This window comes from Pocillopora verrucosa, chromosome 4, assembly GCF_036669915.1.
Source record: "Pocillopora verrucosa isolate sample1 chromosome 4, ASM3666991v2, whole genome shotgun sequence".
Classification (NCBI taxonomy): domain Eukaryota; kingdom Metazoa; phylum Cnidaria; class Anthozoa; order Scleractinia; family Pocilloporidae; genus Pocillopora; species Pocillopora verrucosa.
In genome coordinates this window covers 15657905-15679354 of record NC_089315.1, presented here as the reverse complement: position 1 = coordinate 15679354, position 21450 = coordinate 15657905, and the positions used below count along the sequence as shown (strand labels likewise).

The window sequence follows — 21450 nt, the reverse complement described above, 5'->3', positions numbered from 1 at the left end:
CGCAAATGAGTCTCGCCTAACAGAAGGTGGCCATGAACTGCATACAGCTTTCATTCTTTATAAAGCAAACCTAAACTGATCGAGTGCTTGGATTTTTACTTGTTTGTTGGCAAACTTTTGTGGTTTAAAGAGCTATTAAAAGGAAACACGTCAACCGCGCAGTGCTTCCCGCGTTTTATTTCTTGTAATTTGACGTGCCTAGAGACTGGGAACAAATAATGAATCAAACATGGCGGCTGAAGATGGATAGGAGAAGAGGGCTTGTTACTCTTCTGTTGTACTATGTTATTTGCAAGGAAAACAGAAGCTTCAGTGTTCCATGACGTGAGAGTGTATTTCACTCTTTTTTCGTTATGTGAAGAAGAAAACGCGACGTTAAAGGCTACTAAAATAGAGAAATGAGGATAACGTGTCAACACACACGTGCACCAAACCATTATGGAGCATTCATAGATACAGTCAGCCAAAGGTAAGGTTGCCTGCTCAAGAAATACTTGTTTAAAGCAAGCTGTATTTATTTTTATTGTCTTTAAAGTTCATACATCATGTTGAACAAAGAGTAATCCGTGAGATGTAATCAAAGTGGCCCTCCAAGTTGTAATTGCGCATGTAAGTTTAAGGCCTGTTTACATGGAGGTGGGGGACTCCAGGTAAGTAAGGTAACCCGCTTAGGTGGGGTAACCCAGGTTCAGATACAACGTAGTAATGCTGGCCACAATGAGTGGATATTTTTCATTTGAAGAGACATGCTGTTTTCAATACTTATTATCTCAGAACTTCCCAAATTTTTTTCCCCCTTTCCTCCCCCTCCCCTCCCCTCCATCCTTTTACGCACATAACAAAGTGCAACATTGATTGGGTAAAACATACAGAGAATAATTCATGGACAGGTGTTGATATGGAATTTCTCTTCAAGTTTTCAACTCAATAGCTCATGAGTGAGGGTAGCAAATGCATGAGATGTCAAGTTGAACATGAGAAGAGAAATTCCATATCTACAAGTAACTATGAATTATTTTTTTTCATATAAACACAATAGCCTTTTAATGATAAGAAAAGCCAACTTCATTAATGAATGAAAATTAAAGAATCTTCAGTTGTACAGAGTGTTGGCACTAAGGCTCAAGATGGAAAAATGGGTTGAATCATGATAACAAAAACAACAATGGGTGTAATTTTCAATTTACGAAATTCTCATTTATTGACTTTGTCCTTACCGACAGAAAAAATCTGCAGGTAAATGGCCAAAATTGGCCTGTAGGAAATCTTCCAGTTATAATTTTTTGTTCTCAGCCCCAAGAATGTCATTACCAAAGCAACTGAATATGTAATTTTCAGTTTTTCTTTTTCGTATGTTGGTTTTTCCTCTTCTAGGAGAGTTTGAATGTTACTGTCTGTGAGCAATATGGATTTTTTTAATGTTTTAGCTGCTATAATTAGAGAAAGCTCTGACAGACTACCTTATAACTTAGCTGCAAGAAATGCCATAACCAAAGCCAAGTAACTTTTGTTTTTTGTTCTTTGGTTTTTTTCTGCTTCTATGAAATCTTGAATGTCACTCTCTGTAAGAAATTTGAATTTACAGTGTTGAGATATGGTGAATGCTTAGCCAGGTTCATTCATCAACCTTATGGATCAGCGCAAAAAACAATTGATGTGTCAACAACTGATTGGTGATATTAAACATGTAAAAAAATATGGTAATTTTACAAGTGTGCTGTTATGACTGTTCTTAGGGTTAGACATTCTTGCACAACACAGCAGTTTATACAATAAATATATATTATATTCCAGGCAGGAGGTCTGCATTGGGAAAAACTGTGCCCCAGGTCTTAGATAACACAGCCTTGAGCAGTACTCAAGACTGAGGGTGCAGTTTTTCCCAATACAGACAGACCCAGGCTGGTGAATTGCATTTTTCTCTTTTTTCCCTGAAACTTAAAGAAATGCATTCAAAATGAACCACAACAATTTAGAGTTGTAATTTTGGCAAGACTCTCCATAAACAACATTTTTTAGCAAGTAGGTAGTATAGAAAACAGAAGTAATGCAGATTAACGAGGGAAGCTTCAGGAAAATATTTTATCTCAATATGGGTTCATATGAATGTAAAACTTATTTGGAACTCTTCCAAGCAAACTTTGAAACAATTACAATTTGTGATGGAAAAAAAAACAAATGTTTTTTTGAAATAACCTCCTGTTGAAAGCAAGAAGGACAGGTGCCATCTCTCAATCTTCTAGTTCGGCTGTATACAAACTTAAAATCATTGTCTTCAAAATGTTGAGAACACACTTTGGTACTAGATACTCTTAAGTATTTATTTTGATCTTTTTTTTTTATCTAAATTCCTTATCTAATTTAAAAGAAACTGAAACACAACCACAACATTTAAAAATTGAGACAAGACAGAGTTATTTTTCTGACTATTTACTCATGAAGATTAAAACACAAATTCAGTTTGTGCAACTAGTACTTGAAGAAATAAAGCATGGATACTTAACTTCTGAGGCTTAGGATCCTTAGCACATAATAAAGAAAATACAAAACCAACTTTGTGGAAATACTGTAGCAGTTACAGGTGCAGCAATAGTCAATTATCTCTTATGATTTGCATCTAAATTTGTTATGACAGCAACCGTTGTTTGCCTATTTTGGACCAAGTGACTTATCTATGATATATGAAGCTAAAAAGTTCTGTTTAATTGTTGGACAACTGATGAGTCAACTTTTTTATGATTGCCGGATTTTTATTACAAAATAATGAAGAAAGATACAAGTTTCTACCAGGAAAGGGTTCTAGAATTTCATTATTTTGTTTGTTTGTCATTTTTTTCAGTCTGAATCATGAAAGTAGACAAACCTGCTGGTTGAAGATATTAGCACACACTCAGAGGTAAATATACATATACTTTGAATCACAATATAAAAGGCAATTCCTTTTAATCTTGTTGTAAAAAGGATTCATCACTCCAACCAGGGAGAAGCTAGATCAACAGGAGTCTAGCACTCCTGCTTGGGTCACCCATTCCAAACTGGTCAAAGGGTAAAGATCAGTCTTTTAAGTCTTATTAATGCATTCTAAGGTCCAAAACAACAATATTTTTAGATTCTTTTAAAGGGCAGGACTCTCACATATTCTTTTCCTAAAATATATCTTATTTTGTGAATTCAAAAATTGTAAGGGTTGGGATAGGGAGGAGTACCTTCTCCCAAAGTTGTGTTGACAGATGAGTTCCATATCTCGACCAAGATTTTTATTTAATCAGTTACAGTACAGTATAACTGCTTAATTTAATTAAGGTGATTATGTACTAATCATTGAGAGGTTGCCCATTCGAGGGCATCACAGTAGGGTTTCTTTCTTTGCTGTTCATATTTTCTGCATCATCGTTTAGCAGTAAACCTCTTGCCCCTTGGATTTCTTGTTCTATGAAATGAATATTTCAATTATTGTTTTTGTTCCCATTCTACATGGTAGGTTTGTGACATCTACAGAGCCTCAGTCTAGCACTGGCAACACAGACTCATCATGAGTTGGGTAACTTTGAAGAAGGATCTCTTGAGCAAGGTATTTGATGGTTAATCACCATTAATGTCTATGGTATGTTTATTACAGAATTCTTTCTATAATTGTTTATTCTATACAGGGATACCTGTCTATTGACATGGTTCGAGTAAATTGCATATTAAGAACAAATGCTTAACTTTTCAGTCCACCAGTGACAAATACTTGATGATGATGGTTTTTGAAAGACTACTATCACAACATTCCTTTTGGATGCCATTTAGTAAACCCTCCCTTTTAAAAGAAGCTTCATTTTTAAGGGGGGGGGGAGGACATTGCATGACATCCCAAAGAACTGTTGCAAAGAAGACTATGCAAATAGCTAACCATGACAATAAAAAGAAACTGGGAAGAAGGGAAAAAAGAGAATGCAAAACTTTTATTATAGGTATTTTTCTCTCTTCCCCCCTCCCTTTATTGACTTATTTAAAGTGATATGTTTCGCTGACTGACCAACAGATTGGTTCGGTAGGAGTATACCCTATAAAGAAACAGGCAGAATGCATGCCCAGTCCACCTAGTAACTGCACTGTATGTTACTACTGGCTGACTGACTACCTGGGGTCACTGACTGTCTGTAGAGTTTACGACTTGGCAGGCTGGCTGACCAACTGACTGTCTGGATTGTTGACTCAGTGACTGAATGAGCTGGGGAGTGAGTGAATGAGTGAGTAAATGTGTAATGTACTGGTTGTCTGACTGCTTGTGTGCTGGCCTGACTTTTTGACTTGGTAATTTGGTGTTGTCAACTGAGTTGATAACATAAATTGGCCTTCATTAAGAGTTTCAAAGCTGACATGTTGAGCTTTAGCCCTTTGTCTTTTGCTCTGACCAAGGTAAGGGCATATGCTCAAAATGTCAGCTTTGAAACTCTTTACAGAGGTCGATCTACATTACCAACTCAGTTGATAATTCCAAATTACCTTGTTATACTCTTCCACCAATGCAGCACCACAGTTTCTTTAGAAATGTACCCCTTTTATTCATTTTACTTTTTGACTGACTGACTGCCTGACAAATTGACTAACTGTTTTATCAACTGAGTTGATAATGTGAATTGGTCACTTTCAAGAGAAACTTAAGGTGATGTTTAAAGTGTTAGTTAAAAGTCAGCTTTAGCATCTTTCTATGGTGATCATTTCACATTATCAACTCATTTGATCAAACCAAATTATCTATTAGTTATATCCCCCACCAATGCAGCATCACAGTTTCATTAGAACATTAAGCCTTTATGCATTGACTGAGTGACTGACTGGATTTCTGATTGACTTGCTGGCTTGCTGTCTGACTGACAGTATGACTTACTGAATGACCAGTTGTCTGAGTAGCTGACTGCCTTGCATAATGGCTGACTGACTTACTGACTGATGAACTTAATGACCAAATGAAAAGCTGATTGAATTACTAAATGATCCTCTAAGAGGCCGACAGACAGACTAATTAACAGACTGCATGTTCAGTCCACCTTAAAACTGTAGAGTAAGTCACTTACTGGCTCACTGGCTCAATGACTGTATGATGAATTTACTTACTGACAAGCTTGCTAACTTGTTAGTGGCTTGTTGACTGACTGAGAAGTGGCTCGCTGATTGAGTATGGAATTGAGTAGGTGAGTGGATGAATATGTGAGTGAATGGCAGGGTGCTAGTGTTCTGGCCTTACTGATTTACTGACTGACTGATGAACTAAATGACCAAATGAAAAGCTGATTGAATTACTAAATGATCCTCCAAGAGGCCAACAGACAGACTGACTGACTAACTGACTGGCTGGCTGGCTAGCTGACTGACTGACTGAAAGGCTGACTGGGGGTGGACTTACAGTCTAGTTGACTTGCTGGGTAATGGAGCGACTGACTGGCAGACTGGTTGGCTGACTAATTGGCTAGCTGCATGACTTCTTGTCTGTCTTACTGGCTGGTTGACTGATTTTGTGACTGACTGAGTAGCTGACACTCTGATTGACTGTGACTTATTAACCGGCTGGCCAGCTAAATAACTGACTGGCTGGCTGACTGATTGGCCTACTGACTAACTGACCATCATACAGATTAAAACAATGCTATTGTGGTGAATAGCATTGTTACACTATGATTCTTTTATAGTGATAAAAGTTAGCTGTGAATGCAGTAACTTATTTCCTTTAAATTGACTGGAATCAGAAGTGTCAAAAATGTACATTAGTAATTTTCTCGTTTCTTTCCTTCTTCAGGTAACTTCTAAAGTTACGAGTCCAAGTCGAGGATACGTTCTATTTTGGTGAGTGAAAGTGATGTGTTGTGGTTAAACCGCCTGTACTGAATTGTTTAATTCCTTAGAAGTGTCCACATGCAAATTTTTGCATTTGTAATTATTTTCAATGTTATTATGGAACAAAATATTTTAACTGGAACCAAAAACGTGTAATTCTGCAGTATTTCTCGGTTAAATTTTCCCTTCCAGTAAAGACGAAGGGTCAAGGAAGACGATAATACAATTTTTCTGGTGAGCAAAGTTCATCGTTGAACCCCTAGAGCTCAAGTCCTCGCTAGTCGATAGAAGTTCCACATTCGAAAATTTGCACCCGCAAATATTTTCAGTGTTATTTAAAAGAAAATTTAACAAACAGATGAGCTGGTTTTTAGTTTTAAAAACTTTTAAAACCCCATCTTGAATCAAAAGAGAACAGCCTTACGTACCCATCGAGTAACGGGACCTTCGAATACAGGCCTGGGCCCCAGAAATGTTGAACCTGAAAGGGAATTCTATGTTACAGAGTAGAAATTTTCCACCTCGGAAATTTGCACCCACAAATATTTTAAATGTCATTGTGCAGTAAATCATTTTCGAGTGGAACCAGAAGTGTTAAATTCTTCATTATTTCAAGGGTTACTTTTCCTGTACCAGGTACTGCAAAGATTGCCAGTTAAAAAACAAGGGCAAGAGAGAAGAAACTATTTTGTAATTTGGTGAGTATAAATGATGTGTTATTGCTGAACTTCTTGAACTGAAATCTGTGTTATTTTAATCAGATTACCACCTTCGGAAATTTGCGTAATAAAATATTTTCTTTCTCTTTGAGTAGCATTTTTTCTTAATCAGGAATGTTAACTTATTAGATACAAATTTGCTTGCTCACTATACTATTTCAGATACCGGAAATATTCCAAGTTTAGAAAGATGGTGAGAGAAGATGAGAATACTCTAGTGATTATCAGCCTTAGAGGGAACGATGTTGGCGTATTGTAACAATTTAGGAATTTTACTTCCAGACAACTTTTAGTTGTTATTAGGAGTTCAGCATTGCAGTAAATTTTTAATTTTCCCTTTTTTTAGTTTGAGGTACATTACCATTATGAACTTCACGGAACACTGTAAGTGGTTTCAATGTAAATATTTTATTGATGTGCTGTGATTTGAATTTTACAAAATAAAAGAAAGAAAAAAAATATTGACTTGTGTATTCTATATACCGCAGCAATAGGCGTCAGGAGGAACAACCATCTCAAGCAAAAATATCGAGCTCGGAAGAATAAGCAAACCTTAGGGGTTCTTAATCTTTGTAGAGGTTGCGAGAAAAGGCCATTATAAGTAAGAGAACATGGGAAGTTTTCAACCTCGGAAAGAAAGCAGAAATCGGGGGTCGATCCGCCACCGTCCCCCACCACACCCGCCTCTTATAGACAGTTGTTTTGTAATTTGAGACAAGTTTAACATTGTGGTAAGACTACATCATAAAACACATGCGTGTAATAAGACGCATGCTTTTTACGATATGTCATACCACAATGTTAAACTTGTTTCAAATTACAAAACAACTGTCTATAAGAGGCGGGTGTGGTGGGGGACGGTGGCGGATCGACCCCCGATTTTTCCTTCCTTCCACGGTTGACACTTTTTTCCTTGGTCATTTATCATGAAATCTTAAAGTAAGGTAGAGAGAGCTTCAAATGGTATCTGTCCCCACTGTACGTTACCTAAGTGAACCACAAAGAAGCTGGCGGAGGTTTTTATACTCCAAATTTACACCTCCTTTCGAAGTTAAAATTTTCGGTTTGTTGGGGCTGAAACACCTGCGAAATACAGAGAAATAAACAAAATTACTCACTTTCTTTAACATAAATACAGATGGCTTCATTTGAAAACTACAATCTTCCGTACAACTATACCACAGCAGTTACACTCACCAAAACATTAAGTATCCTGGTCTCTGTGAACTTTTTAACTTGCGGTTGGACCCCCAATTCTTGCTTCTTTCCAAGGTTAAAAATTTTCTGTGGTTTACTGCTTCAAATTGTCATTCCTCACTACCTCTGCAAAGGAAAACGAGATAGCATCAAAGAACCAATTTGAACATTTCGTGCCAAATACTCTATACTTGAAAATAAAACACGAAAGTGCATACGTACTCATATACATGTACCACAAACACAGACATCCTTAACCTTTCTTATAGCAAAAAACATTCTACTGCTTTATAAACAGTGATCACGGTCGCGTAAGTTTTCGACCCATAATATTACTCGAAGTGCTCATTTATCATAATATTTACAGAAAGAGCCTCACTGGCCACACGCAAGCCTATTCCGTGAAAAGAACGACATTTTCATTTCACACGAATTTCCTAAACCACCACACACATCCAATATAACAGGAAGATGCTTAATAAGTTAGAATGGCTCCGATGCCAATCAGCTATTTACCGCATATCTCTTGTACACCACTAAAGATCTGTATATCGCAATAAGACAGTCCAGTTTCCAGAACAGTTTTCACACTTTTCTTTTTGTTTTTCGGTAGACCAAGTCTTAGCATTTCAGATCAAGACTGAGGAAGAAACTTTATGGTTGAACTCGACTCCATTGCGGGTCAGCTATTAGTCACTCTTGTACACATTTCAAGATCCGTACAGCGCAGCAAGACAGTCCAGTTTCCGAAACAGTTTTCACACTCTTCTCTTTGTTTTTTGGTGGACCAGTTCTTAGCATCATAGATCAAGACTGTGGAAGAGACTTTGCGGGCGAAACTGACTCCATTGAGGAGCAGCTACTAGTAACCCATCTCAGACATTTGAGTCAGACATTTGCCACCCATCTCTTGTACACAATTTCGTACAGCTCAGCACGACAGTCCAGTTTCCGAAACAGTTTTCAAACTCTTCTCTTCGTTTTTTGGTGGACCACGTCTTAACATTCTAGAGCAAGACTGAGGAAGAGACTTCGCGGGTGAAGCCAACTCCATCAGCTATTAGTCAGCCATCTCTTGTACACAGTTTAAGATCCGTACAGCACAGGAAGACAATCCAGTTTCCAAAACAGTTTTTACACTCTTCTCTTTGTTCACATCACAGATCAAGACTGAGAGAGATAATTAATGAATGAAGCCGACCCCATTGCGGGTCAGCTATTAGTCACCCATCTCTTGTACACAGTTTAAGATCTGTACAGTGCAGCTAAACAGTCCAGTTTTCGAAACAGTTTTCACACTCTCCTCTTTGTTTTTAGGTGGACCAGGTCTTAGCATCCTATATCAAGACTGAGGAAGAGACTTTGCGGGCGAAACTGACTCCATTGAGGAGCAGCTACTAGTAACCCATCTTTTTTTAGTTAGACTTTGCAGGTGAAGCCGAATGCATTGCGGGTCAGCTTTTAGTCACCCATCTCTTGTACACAGTTCGAGATCCTTTTGCGTTGCTCGTCAATCAAGTTTCAAAACTGTTTATTCACACTCTTCTCTTTGGTTTTTTTTTTTGTTAAACCGAAACTTAGCATCTCAGAAAAAGACTTAGGAAGGGCCTTAATGGGTGAAACCCACTCCAATACGGGTCAACAATTAGTCACTCATCTCTTGCACAAAGTTCAAGAATATACAGCGTTGCACAACAGTCCAGTTTCCGAAACAGTTTTCACACTCTTCTCTATGTTCTTTTGGTGTTCAAGGTCCTAGCATCACAGGTCAAGACTGTGGAAGAGACTTAACGGGTGAAGCCGACTCCAGTATGAGTAGCCCGTTTGTCATCTCTTGTACACAACTCAAGATTCCTACAGCTCAGCATGACAGTCCAGTTCCGAAACAGTTTTCACACTCTTCTCTTTGTTTTTTGGTGGACCATGTCTTAGCATCACAGATCAAGACTGTGGAAGAGACTTTATGGGTGAAGCCGACTCCAATTTGAGTCAACCATTTGGCACCCATCTCTTGTTCACAATTCAAAATCCGTACAGCTCAGCATGACAGTCCAGTTCCGAAACAGTTTTCACACTCTTCTCTTTGTTTTTTTGGTGGACCATGTCTTAGCATCACAGATAAAGACTGTGGAAGAGATTTTATGGGTGAAGCCAACTCCAATTTGAGTCAACCATTTGTCACCCATCTCTTGTACACATTTCAAAATCCGTACAGCTCAGCATGACGCTCCAGTTTCCGAAACAGTTTTCACACTCTTCTCTTTGTTTTTTGGTGGACCACGTCTTAGCACCCTAGATCAAGACTGAGGAAGAGACTTTGTGGGTAAAGCTGACTCCATTTTGGGTCTGCTATTATTCACCCATCTCTTGAGCACAGTTTAAGATCCATACAGTACAGCAAGACAGTCCAGTTTCCAAAACAATTTTCACACTCTTCTCTTTGTTTTTTGGTGGACCAGGTCTTAGCATCACAGATCAAGACTGAGGAAGAGACTTCATGGATGAAGCTGACCCCATTGCGGGTCAGCTATTAGTTGCCCATCTCCTGTACACAGTTTAAGATCTGTACAGTGCCGCAAGACAATCCAGTTTCCAAAACAGTTTTCACTCTCTTCTCTTTGTTTTTTGGTGGACCAGGTCTAAGCATCACAGATCAAGACCGAGGACGAGACTTCATGAATGAAGCTGACCCCATCGCAGGTCAGCTATTAGTCACCATCTCTTGCACACAGTTCAAGATCCGATATTAGTACAGACTAAAAAATCATGTAGCTGAGTGATTAAATTTTGTGATTTCAAAATGGATGTAGTAAAGTGGTAATTGAACTTTGTGTTTCGCTATATGGGCCTAAAATCATACCAAGACTCCCTTGTGGTTTCAAATCAAACTTGCATTGCATGCTCGTTTGATTTTGAAATGACCCTTATAATTTCAGACCACTTAGTTCATTAAATAAGAGGGTGTGAAGCAAGCACTCAAGTTCAGGTTCATTAAATCCCAGGTTGTTCTTATTTAGTACACACTTTGAACATGCGTGATGCTCAAGACCAGTCAGAAGAAACTGTTGTGCAAAGTTCTGTTTTCAGTTATTAATTGTTGTTTGCTTCTCTAAAAACAGGAAAATCAATAGTCAATTATTGCTAGCTAGAGGGGTCCTAGGCTATCTAGAATTATGCTTCACTTAACTACTACTGCACAGAGGAGGAAGACTGAGAAGTTCTGAAGATAAATGTTAACTGATAAATAAAAACAAAACAACTTGATTTTGATTTAAACTCACACAACTAATGAAGTATCTTCCTGATAAACATCAACCATTAATTAGGCATGTACCCTCAAAATTGGAAAAAATCAAACACCAACCCTCAAAGCTACTCCCCAAATAGACTTTCTTCTATGACTTGGCTGAAGGAAAATGTAAATTTCACCTTACCCTTTGATCAATTTATCTAACTTTTATTACTTTTTGATTAACCCCTGCCCTACTGGATGGGCAATGGATTTAACACTTATAGCAGTATTTCATGCCATTTTAAACCTATTGTAACAGTTTTTCATATCAAACAGAGAAATGGACAAATAGCAAGGAGAAGAAGAGGAACATCACAACTTTTTAGTCAAGATGACCAAAAAACTAATTCTATAAGACTGGAGCACTAGAGCAAGAACTTAGTACAACAATAATTTATAAGATGGACATTAATGTCCAGAGGTGTTAACTTTGTGATTAATATGAACAAGAACTTTTTCTTTGATGAATGAATAAAGGGGGTAAGTTTCTAAGGAAACTGCATCAGTGGGAGAAAGTAACAGGGTAATTTGGTATTATCAACTGAATTGATAATCTAAATTAGCCACCATAAAGAGGTTAGCTTTTCAAATCTGTACTGTGGCCAACTTATGCTATCAACTCAGTTGATAATACCAAATTGTCCCCTTTCTTAGATGGTTCTCCCAAAATGTTATGGGTTTTTTTGACTTTGTTGAATTTGCATAGTTACTGAGCAATTACTCCTGATCAACCACTGCATGCTACATATAGGCATGATATTAAGCACACCAAAAGAAACTCTAAAAGAAATAAAGGGTGTACTGCCAACGAAGCTATTACCTTGAAATTTGAGGTGTCAAATTTCCTTGGAGCATCACATTGACTCAAAAAATAATCTCTTACAGGCTCTCTAATTCTTGTTTGCACCAGCATCCTTTTGACAGTGGTGGCATCATCTGCATTCAGCTGCAAAAACATGCATACCCCTGGTTACACTTTCTAATACAAAGACTCTACTAGCCTTGCCTGCAGAACAGGACTCACTTTTCTGAATTTGTAAGATGGACAGGAACAAGCATGTCAGGTGACTGCAAAAGGGGAGGGGCACAAAAAATACCACTGGTATAAACACCTTGGTGTAAGCTTTTTCGCCTCGGACACACTCCCAGATCATGGAACAATCACATTGAACCACAGCATTCAATGCATTTTATGAATCTGTGTTTATGAAAATAGGGAAACAATTGCCAAGTTTCATAAGCTGCCACAATGCAGAGCTTGCTGAATACCTCCTACTCAATCTAGTTTCAAGAGTCATTTTGACAAAGCACTAAAATTTCAAGCACTGTACAAACTCTCTAGTATTAATTTGCAGAAGTAACTGTATGCAGGCTTTTTATCCAACTGTGCCTGAAAAAAATTCCCTGCCATTTCCCTCCCTGGTCTTGTGAAGGTCAGGAAACCCACTTTTCAAAAATTCAGTCAATTTTGATGTAAAAAAATTAAAATTTTTTTTTTCTCATTTAAAGAAAAAACTAATTAATGAGGTAAATTGGCAAAATATATTTTTTCTTAATTCTGTGGCCTTGTTCAAAAAAGAACAAAATTCTCATTCTAAATATAAGAATCAGGTCCACTACCTTAAATCAGAAGTTGAAAAACTTATAAATTCAAAAATCGAAATTTCAGAGTGGCCACAAAAGATGTGGGTTAGATGAGCACCCTTAATTTCAGAATGCTAGACTCTGGGTTAAGGTTTCCAGGCTTAAGACCTGGCCAGGTTATTGCATTGTGTTTTGGGCTCTTACTCTCTACACCCAGGAGTAGCAATGTTTATTACTCTCTACATCCAGGAGTAGAAATGGTCACAAGTGACTGATGAATTGCTTAGGGGGGTAGGGTGGGTAACCTGTAGTGGACAAGCATCCCATCCAGCGGAAGTAATACGATACACATTCCCAGTTTCTTTAATTATGATACAGAGACTATAGTACGAATACTAGCTTACTTTGCAACTAGAAAATGTTAGGAAGCGGAAATTGAAAGAAAAATACACTTCAAGCAGTGCTATTTGACTAATTCCGTAATTACCTTTGACACTTGATTTGAATGTCACACGTGGTCTCCATTTCAAAGTCTTCCAGCCGCTGTAACGCCATTTCTTCAATGTAAACGTCATCAGACAAGTGCTTACATGTACTGAAAGGCATGTGATTCGTAAAATACCGTTTTTTTCAACTATTATGGTATCAAAATCGGCGGTTCGTTTCATTGTTTACGACGCCATGTCGGGTTTTCTTGAAACTAATTCCCAGTACTTTTCGACTAACAAAGCAAATGCATCACGCTCTGCGAGTAGACAACTCGCGAAATAACGCGGCAACACGAGGTTAGTGACAACAACGTACAATTCACTCACTCTGTCGGCTCCAGAACTTCTTAAAACATGGAGGGAACATAACTGCGCAGACACATCGATATCACTGTCAGGAAACTTTAAAAGAACAATTGAAAAGGCAATTGACGATGGCTACAAAGTTGGAGTTCTTTTTGTCGACTTTAAGAAGGCGTTCGACACCGTTGATCATACCATCCTTAAATCTAAATTGTCAGTTTTAAGAGTCTCTGGTGTATTCCACGAGTGGAATGCAAGCTACCTTCATGAAAGATCGCAATACGTCAAAGTCAACGACGCAATATCAAAGCTACGACAAATTCCCATCGGTGTTCCCCAAGGATCTCTACTGGGACCCAGACTCTTTTCAATATATGTCTACGATTTACCAAATTCGTCCGAAACCGGATGTATCCATATGTTTGCAGATGGCACTACTATCTACTATATTGGGAAAGAAGTCGAAGAAATTATTGATGCGTTAAACCACATCTTAAACGACTTCAGAGTATGGTGCTGCAACAATCATCTGACTGTTCACACTGGAAAGACTCAGGCTATGCTGATTTCCAATCATTCTTTTGTTGGTCCATTGAGACCTGTTATGTTCGGAAATTCTTACATTCACTTCACTACTAAAGCCACTTGCTTAGGGGTTGAAATCGACTATAAACTGAACTGGAAACCCCACGTAAAAGCACTGCACACTAAGTTTGGAGGAAAGCTAAAATTCTGGAAAAATTTAAAGCCCTTCCCTCAAGTGTTTTAGAGGAAATATATTTTAAAGGGATTGTCCCGAGCATCACTTACTGCATCACTATTTGGGGATCCTGCTCACCATCTACATTCTATATTTTAGAACATCAGCACCTGAAAGCAGCCAAACTAGTTCACAAACTCCCTACCGAAAATGGAAACCTCTAGTCTATATTTACAAGCGTAGGCTCGCTTCTATAATGTACCAGCTCTATCATAATAGCTTACCTGATCAACTCACAGCCCTCTTCGAAACTTGCAACACTAATACTAATCATAATTTAAGGCGCACAAATCACTTCTCGCATGTACGGTACAATAGCAACATTGGCAGAAATAGTGTAAGATATAGAGGACCCATCGATTGGAATTTAATCCCTAGAGCCATCAAGGACGCTTCCTCCTATCAACTTTTTAAACAAAAACTTAGACAAGCCTCCAAGATACTGGAGCAACTCCAATTCGAAAAAGAGGCCTGTCTGATAACATCAAAACAATCAGATTTCTTATATTTTTAGTTTTTAAATTTTAATTAATTAATTAATTTATTAATTTAATTTATATATTAGTATATATATATATATATATATATATATATTTTTTTTTTTTTTTTTAATTAAATTGTCGGCAGGTCCACACCAGCCTTTAGGTTGCCGCAAACCGACCTGCCTTAACAAATAGTATATGTATGTATGTATGTGTAACAATTGACAGTTAACAGTCAATTGCGAAAAATTTCTCGAAAAACCTTCTGAATGTCTCAGCAGGTTTTGCATTCCTTTAAGAGGAGGTTAGGCAAGTTGTTCTCACTGTTTGGTTCAGTATTTCCTGTTTAGAGTTTCCTTACTCAATATTTTCCTTAGAAGTTGACGGATTGGCCAGAAAGCGATCTCTATTTCCTGACTTTCTCTACGTTGTAACCATGCCGATGGATAAAAACTTTCCCTACACTCAGCCTACTAGACGATGGCGCGTATTACGGTGCTATGAATTTCAATGGTACACTAAAACTCTAAAAGTAGATAATTATAGATCGCTGTCCACTGTTCGACTGCACGGAGCAGATCCCGTGCACGATTTTCAAGAAAACCTGTTGTACGTCTTTGAACAAAGAATTAAGAAATACAGCTTCATAGCAAGTTCACCCATATTCAAGCCCACTGTTCAGCTATCGGTGACGGAAGTCCATTCTTGCAGGTTTCTCCATTTTCCGATGCTTCCTATTAATCTTATGGATCAATGTCTGATGGGTGAGAGAAAGGAGCCAGAACATGCATTGGCCAAGACACTCTTTAGAGGGATTTCCTGGGTATAAATGGATTGAAAATACAGGGATTTTTTGAAACATCTAAGGTCCTGTGGAATGTTTTGGCATATTTCAAGGAAAACTTTGAACGCACAGTTTAGAATTACAGCTAAATGACGATTTCACCCATGTTCTTGCTCATTGTTCACCTATTTTAGCGACTTAAATCCATTTAATAGCGGTTTCTCCATTTTTATCCCAGAGGATCTTTTTCCCATGCAAAATAATCAAATTAGTTCCCCCGGAAAAAACAGTGGTCCAATAGGACCCCGTGTCAATGTAAAATTTTACCCTTCAGGAGCGGCTGTTATTGATATCGACCATTACAGGAGACTGTATAAAAACAACTCTATTAAAGTGCACGTCAATATAATCAATTTAATGAAACTAATTGAAGAAACTCATAATTTCACAAAAAAAAATTATAAAGTGCAAAAATATTTCAAATCAAAAAATAATATACCGGTAAAAATCTTATCAAAATAAATTTAAAAAGCTATCTACTGTACAACAAAATTTTTTTAGCCCAAAACATTACACAGTCACATGTTTGCTTGAATGAATTAAGGCTGTATAGTTTGGTCGGAACTAGCGTACTGTTAGTTTTGCACAAATGGAGGACTTGGTGCCCGAAAGAATATGCCGTTGGGCATACGGCTTCAAACCTACCTACATCGTATACACTTAAGTAATATTTCTAAGCGTGTAAAATAAAACCTTAAGGCATATAACATAGCACAGGCTTAGTAACCTTCAATACATATCCACTTTCCTGATGTTTACTTGAATTAATCAAGGCTGGATACCAGAGCCATTGCTAGTTTCTCACAAAGGGGGGTCGCAAATGCACTATATGGAATACATGCCGTTAAGAATAGTTTCAAAACTAGGTACAATGTATATTTCTGAGCAAATAATACGGGCGTTTTAAGTTAAAATGTCTGAGTAATTTCCCAGTTTTCAGGATTGGCTGTTGCTTTTGAAGCTTCCCATGCCTGACTTTGTACTTCACTCACTGAATTGCTCCAAACTGTTTCAAGAACTAGAGTTTAAATGATGAACGAGGAATTTGCGATTAAGGACCATGCCACATTAACTACAACAAATCGAAAAGAGTGGTGAACACTGAGGGTGTCGTGTCTAAAGAAACTGTTCTGTTGTATTATTTTAGCCAGTTCGAGCCCTGTGAGACAAGAGCCCTGTGAGACAGGAGCTCTGTGAGACAGGAGCCCTGTGAGACAGGAGCCCTGTAAAGAGTTGAGCTGCGTTAAGCGAGAGGACCCGAGTGCACAATCCAGTGAGAAGGACTACTCAAATAGGGTACGCTTAGTAGCATAGCATCCAGCCCTTAGACTCCGGTTGCGAATCGTCAAAAGACGGCAACTTCTCAGGGGTCTGAGGCTTCCTTGTAAAGCGATCCTGGCCGATATGAATGGATTCCAAGTGTTGCGCACCATCTTCCGGGTTGGGGGTCATAATCCAGTTAGTCAACAGAACTTGTTCACCATCGGCGCCTCCTTCTTTGATGCAACGTCCGGTCCAGGTCGCGGTATACCGTCCATTCTACACAGCAAAATTTTTTTAAAAATGTAGTCGATTCCTACTTCAATGGTCATGAACATGACGTGTTAACCTCTAGCTTAGTCAAACTAATGAGATATTAACGTCAAATTCTCGATAGTGTGATCTGTAAGCATCATAATAACGGAAAACAAAGAGCCCCAAAGAGAAAGCCGTGGCCAGCCAAACTATATCACAAAAGACTTCCTAAGTCAGCATTTTCCTCGTTTGTTATTCCTTCGATCATGGGCAGAAAAATAACAATACATGTGTTCGCTAGGTCAGCCAGGTTTATACAGTAGTAACTCACACTTAAGTTTCAGTTGCATCTCATGTTTAAATTTTATCTGCCAGGTTTCTCTAACAGATTGTTGGTGAGGAGAAATGCAGTGCTCAGCAATTTACTTCCGCCCCTCAATGCTGTTCGGACCAAGCAATATATAGATTTAGCCAAGCCTAAAAGCGGAGCTTGCATTTTTTTTTCCCGCACGTCTCAAGGGCACAACGCCTTGCCCCGGCCAGGACTAGGACCCGAGTCGTCCGACTCGGAGCCCAGTGCACTGATCACTGGACTACTGGACTACTGGACAAAGCCGTGGCGTTGGCGTACCCGCGGTACAGTTGACCACGCATGTCAAAAGTAGCACCTTGTACGGCCGTACGGTCGTACATCCAAATTTTTTCGGCTTGATGGGTTACTACTACTATTTTGTATAATTATGGGGCTACGCTCTGCGAGCTCCGCTATTAAAAAGGCAAAAAGGTTCTAATCTACACACAAGCTCAGTATCCATTCTGTCGGAGTTTATCCCGGTTTCATACCGACCAGAAATATTTCTACTATTCCTAAAAGAGTGTAAGTTCATCGCTGGTCTACCCCCTTTCCCCCTCAAACATTTACTTAATCTTCTTAGACAGTTCTTTTGTACCACTGTATTCTCCTAGGATGGCAGAGGCACTGTGAGGGTCAAGTATCTTAGTCACTGACACAGAACAAAAAATTCTCAAACAAGAGTCCAGCACGATAACCAGGAGGTTACAAAGTTTAACCATGACCAGTAAAACTCCTGCAAAACAATGTAATTTTTCCTTACTTACCTGAAAGTCGACGGTAAAGCCAAATCGAGAAGCGTGTTCGTCTTTTCCCACAAAACCAGTCAATTTTTCTCTGGCAGCTTTAGAACCAGGTGTACAGTTGACGTAAAATCCTATCAACTCTCCGTTTTCCAGAAGGATGATTTGCATCTTTGAACCAAACTGGTTGTACCAGATTCCACTCAAGTCACCTGTGGAATATTAAGTACATTAAGAATAATGGGAGTAACTTCAAAATAACTCGACGGAATCAGTTGAACAGATATACTCACCGCCTGCGGAAGAAAATGCACGGTGCCACAATGACTTATTTATTTTCACGAAGGAACTCTGCTTAGCGCCAAGTGTCAGGTTGTTATGATGACCAGCAAAGTTCTGAAAAAAAAAGTTATTGAGCAAAGATCATTAAAGGAGGACACATCCCTGGGCGTGAAATTTTGTAATACAACCAAGGAACAGTTATTTTTTATTCGCCTGAAAAGAAAAAAATAAAAGGGGGGGGGGGGCGGTCGGAGAATTTTGGGGGATCAAATGGATTTCGTCGGAGGGGTCGGTCGTCGCTAATAGAATATAAAAGTGGAAACCATAGAAAATCAATTGTCAGTGAAAGGGTGGTCATTGGAATACTACAGAGCCTTAGGGAGGGGTTGATAAAATTTATTGCGACAGTCAAAATCCTCCGACCCCCCCCCCTGGGAATGAAAAATGACTAGTCCCTCAGTGTAACCCATCCTACCCCTCCTCTACGGCGTTACTTCTTTAAAAGATTACTCTTCTTTTACTCTCTATGTTTAGAATGTTAGTGACTTCGCAAGCTGTGCATTTCGATTAAGAATATGATTGTAAATTTTACCCTGTAAATCTCGAACTCAGGTCACGTCCCTGGCGGTGGACTTGTTTCTATGATTCACGGTAATTTTACGCCAGATATCATGGACTTGGTTGATTTTCGAAAAGCATAGATAATATCACTTCATTCCTGTGTCATGTTCCCAGGTGTAGATTACAACTGCCGCGGTTGCGTCAGAGAATCAGTATAATAATTTCACGCTGGACATTTTGCTTCCTCCTCCCCCCACCCCACTCATGCTCCCCCTTCCCCCGCCCCACCCATGCTTCCCCTCCCCCCGCCCCACTCATGCTTCCCAGCGCGATTTTTTCAGGACCCAAGAAGGACGGTGAGTTTTCAAAACTTATGAATTCTGGACATGTGCATGTTTCTGAACTTACCGTATGTCGCGATAGCGTTGAAACACCAGCTGTCCGACACGGCCTTGTCAAAAGCGGCACAGTTTCCCTGAGCAGATGTCTCCACATTTTTCTTCCTTTACCTACGGAAAAATCTGAAATTAAGACACAGAAAGGATAGTTTGATCCAGATTTGGAAAGAGAGTGGAGGGCTTGCTTACTCCTCCAAAGCTGCCAGAGGATTTTTCATCTTTTCCTTTTTTATTTATTTTGAGGGGATATGTGATAGTATGAAAGAGCGAAACTCTCAGGGGAAGGGATATCAGTCAGCTTTAGCACTTACAGGGGTGGGATTGGAGATCATCAGAGAAAAACTGAATGCTTACTAATAGGATCAAGGAATAAATACAAGGCTCATGTTGGTTTTTTTTGTCTCTATAATTTAATTAAGGAGTGTTGGTAATGCTGCCTAGTTTACCCGAAGGTGATTTTCGTCGTGCTGTTAGCCTTCGAAAGGAATTTTATTTTTCGGGGAACAAATACGACCCAGACAAATGGAAATATCCTGCAATACCATTACGACAAGTTATGATCATGTTAAGTGACCTCTTTCTTAAACGAAGTTAGGTCAGTTTAGAAAAGATTGCTCATTTAGACTTTTGTGAAGATGAGATATCATACTGGATTCAGAATTATCGTTACTGTAGGATTCAAATGAAAGCATCAACATGTAATATTGCTGTTTATTCCAGAAGTATTACCCCAAAAATCACAGTTCCGATGAATAGCTTAGCATAATACTGTTAAAGGAGCAAAATTTTGTTCTTGCTCATTTGTATGACCTAGATTCTTCATTCTTATTCCTTCATCACTAATTTAGTGACTTGAAGGCAGCTTGGGTTACGTTCATTAATTTTTTGGCAACGAAGGTGAAAAGATCAGTTAAAAATCAGTTCACGTGCAATAACAAACTGATGTATGAGCCTCATCTCAAGGATTATAAACCCTCTATTGTTTGCATTTTGCATTCAAACTTACCCTGAGGCAGCGTTCGAAAATACAACACAACTCGCGCCAGACCGACTGTTTCGACTTCACGAGGGCACCAACAAGGCTTCTAGTTTAACAAAGTTGTTCTCATTCGAAAATGGATGTGACGATTTAGACCTTAAGACTTTTATATTTAAAACAAAGGAAAATTGAAACCGAAAGTGCAAACGAAGCTCTTTTGTAAATGACATCATGTGCTTGAGAGCTATTTTAGTAGACTTCAGGACTCAGAGGGTCCGGGATAACCGCACTGAATCGCCGCTGAATCAATAAATGTGTCAGACAACACAATTACAAATGACAGCTGAATGTGCGAGAAAAAAGCATTATAAGAAACGTCCACCTAAGTAATCATCCTAGTATTATCGATCTAATTTAGACCACTCAGGAACGCTAAAAATAGTTAGGGAGCTTCTAAGGGTAAGGGATTAATTGTCAGTTTATTTGGATCCCAAAGAATAACATAACATTGACGACTGATCGAAATACATGCGTTGAAATTGAAACTGAAAGTGCTGAGTAAAGGAAAATCAAAATTTCGAGATCACGCAATCACGAAATTTACTTTTTGTTTAGCAGGAAGTGTGAAATTTTCAGTCATACTTTTCCATTGTTTGTAACTGATATGGATTTTCGATAATTTTAGCAATGATTGTTTTGACAAGCTGCACGCATGATTTAAATCGACGCAACATAACCAAGGGGAATCCCCGCGAAATTTATGACATGTAAACAATACTAAAAATAGATAATATTTTCAAAGTGCGTGTTCGACTACCCACCAAAAAATTAACGTTAAATGCATTAAACGTATAATAAAACACACTGGCTTATTAATGTATCGCCCTATCATTACTTATCGCCAAAAAGAAGACCGCTCGAAAACGCTGAAAAGAATTATCTATTTCGATTATACTCTCGACTGCAATTTCGAGCGGAAAATGAAAACATCCACTTTTGAGAAAGCTTAGACCAAAAGAGAGAAATCACGTTAACCTAGATAGTATCTTCTCCTCTTGGTTACTTTTTCCCTCACTTTCTTGGTTTACAAATAACAATTTTACTCTTTCGCTTCTTTAGATCCCTCGCGAA

General features: G+C 38.6%; 2 protein-coding genes and 1 long non-coding RNA gene across 3 annotated transcripts in view; 1 reads left to right on the top strand and 2 right to left on the bottom strand.

Annotated features, from left to right (window-relative positions):
- LOC131795529 (tetratricopeptide repeat protein 28-like) overlaps nucleotides 1–674 on the top strand; it is a 31665-nt gene extending 30991 nt beyond the window's left edge. The window contains exon 4 of the transcript XR_010717174.1: nucleotides 536–674. The gene's annotated coding sequence lies outside the window, so the exon portion shown is untranslated. The remainder of the gene's footprint in view (nucleotides 1–535) is intronic.
- Nucleotides 675–7418: 6744 nt separating this feature from the next.
- LOC131796219 (uncharacterized) lies at nucleotides 7419–13687 on the bottom strand. The gene is made up of 4 exons (XR_009341108.2): nucleotides 13100–13687; nucleotides 11849–11974; nucleotides 7737–7862; nucleotides 7419–7622 (listed from the first exon to the last, which is right to left on the bottom strand). It is a non-coding gene; the product is annotated as an uncharacterized lncRNA (long non-coding RNA).
- A 2136-nt stretch (nucleotides 13688–15823) lies between these two features.
- LOC136280203 (avidin-like) lies at nucleotides 15824–20421 on the bottom strand. The gene is made up of 5 exons (XM_066165042.1): nucleotides 20347–20421; nucleotides 19351–19463; nucleotides 18393–18495; nucleotides 18124–18311; nucleotides 15824–17028 (listed from the first exon to the last, which is right to left on the bottom strand). The coding sequence occupies exons 2-5, from the start codon at nucleotides 19435–19437 to the stop codon at nucleotides 16792–16794; spliced, it is 615 nt and encodes a 204-aa protein (XP_066021139.1). The 5' UTR covers nucleotides 19438–19463; nucleotides 20347–20421; the 3' UTR covers nucleotides 15824–16791.
- Nucleotides 20422–21450: the final 1029 nt, after the last annotated feature.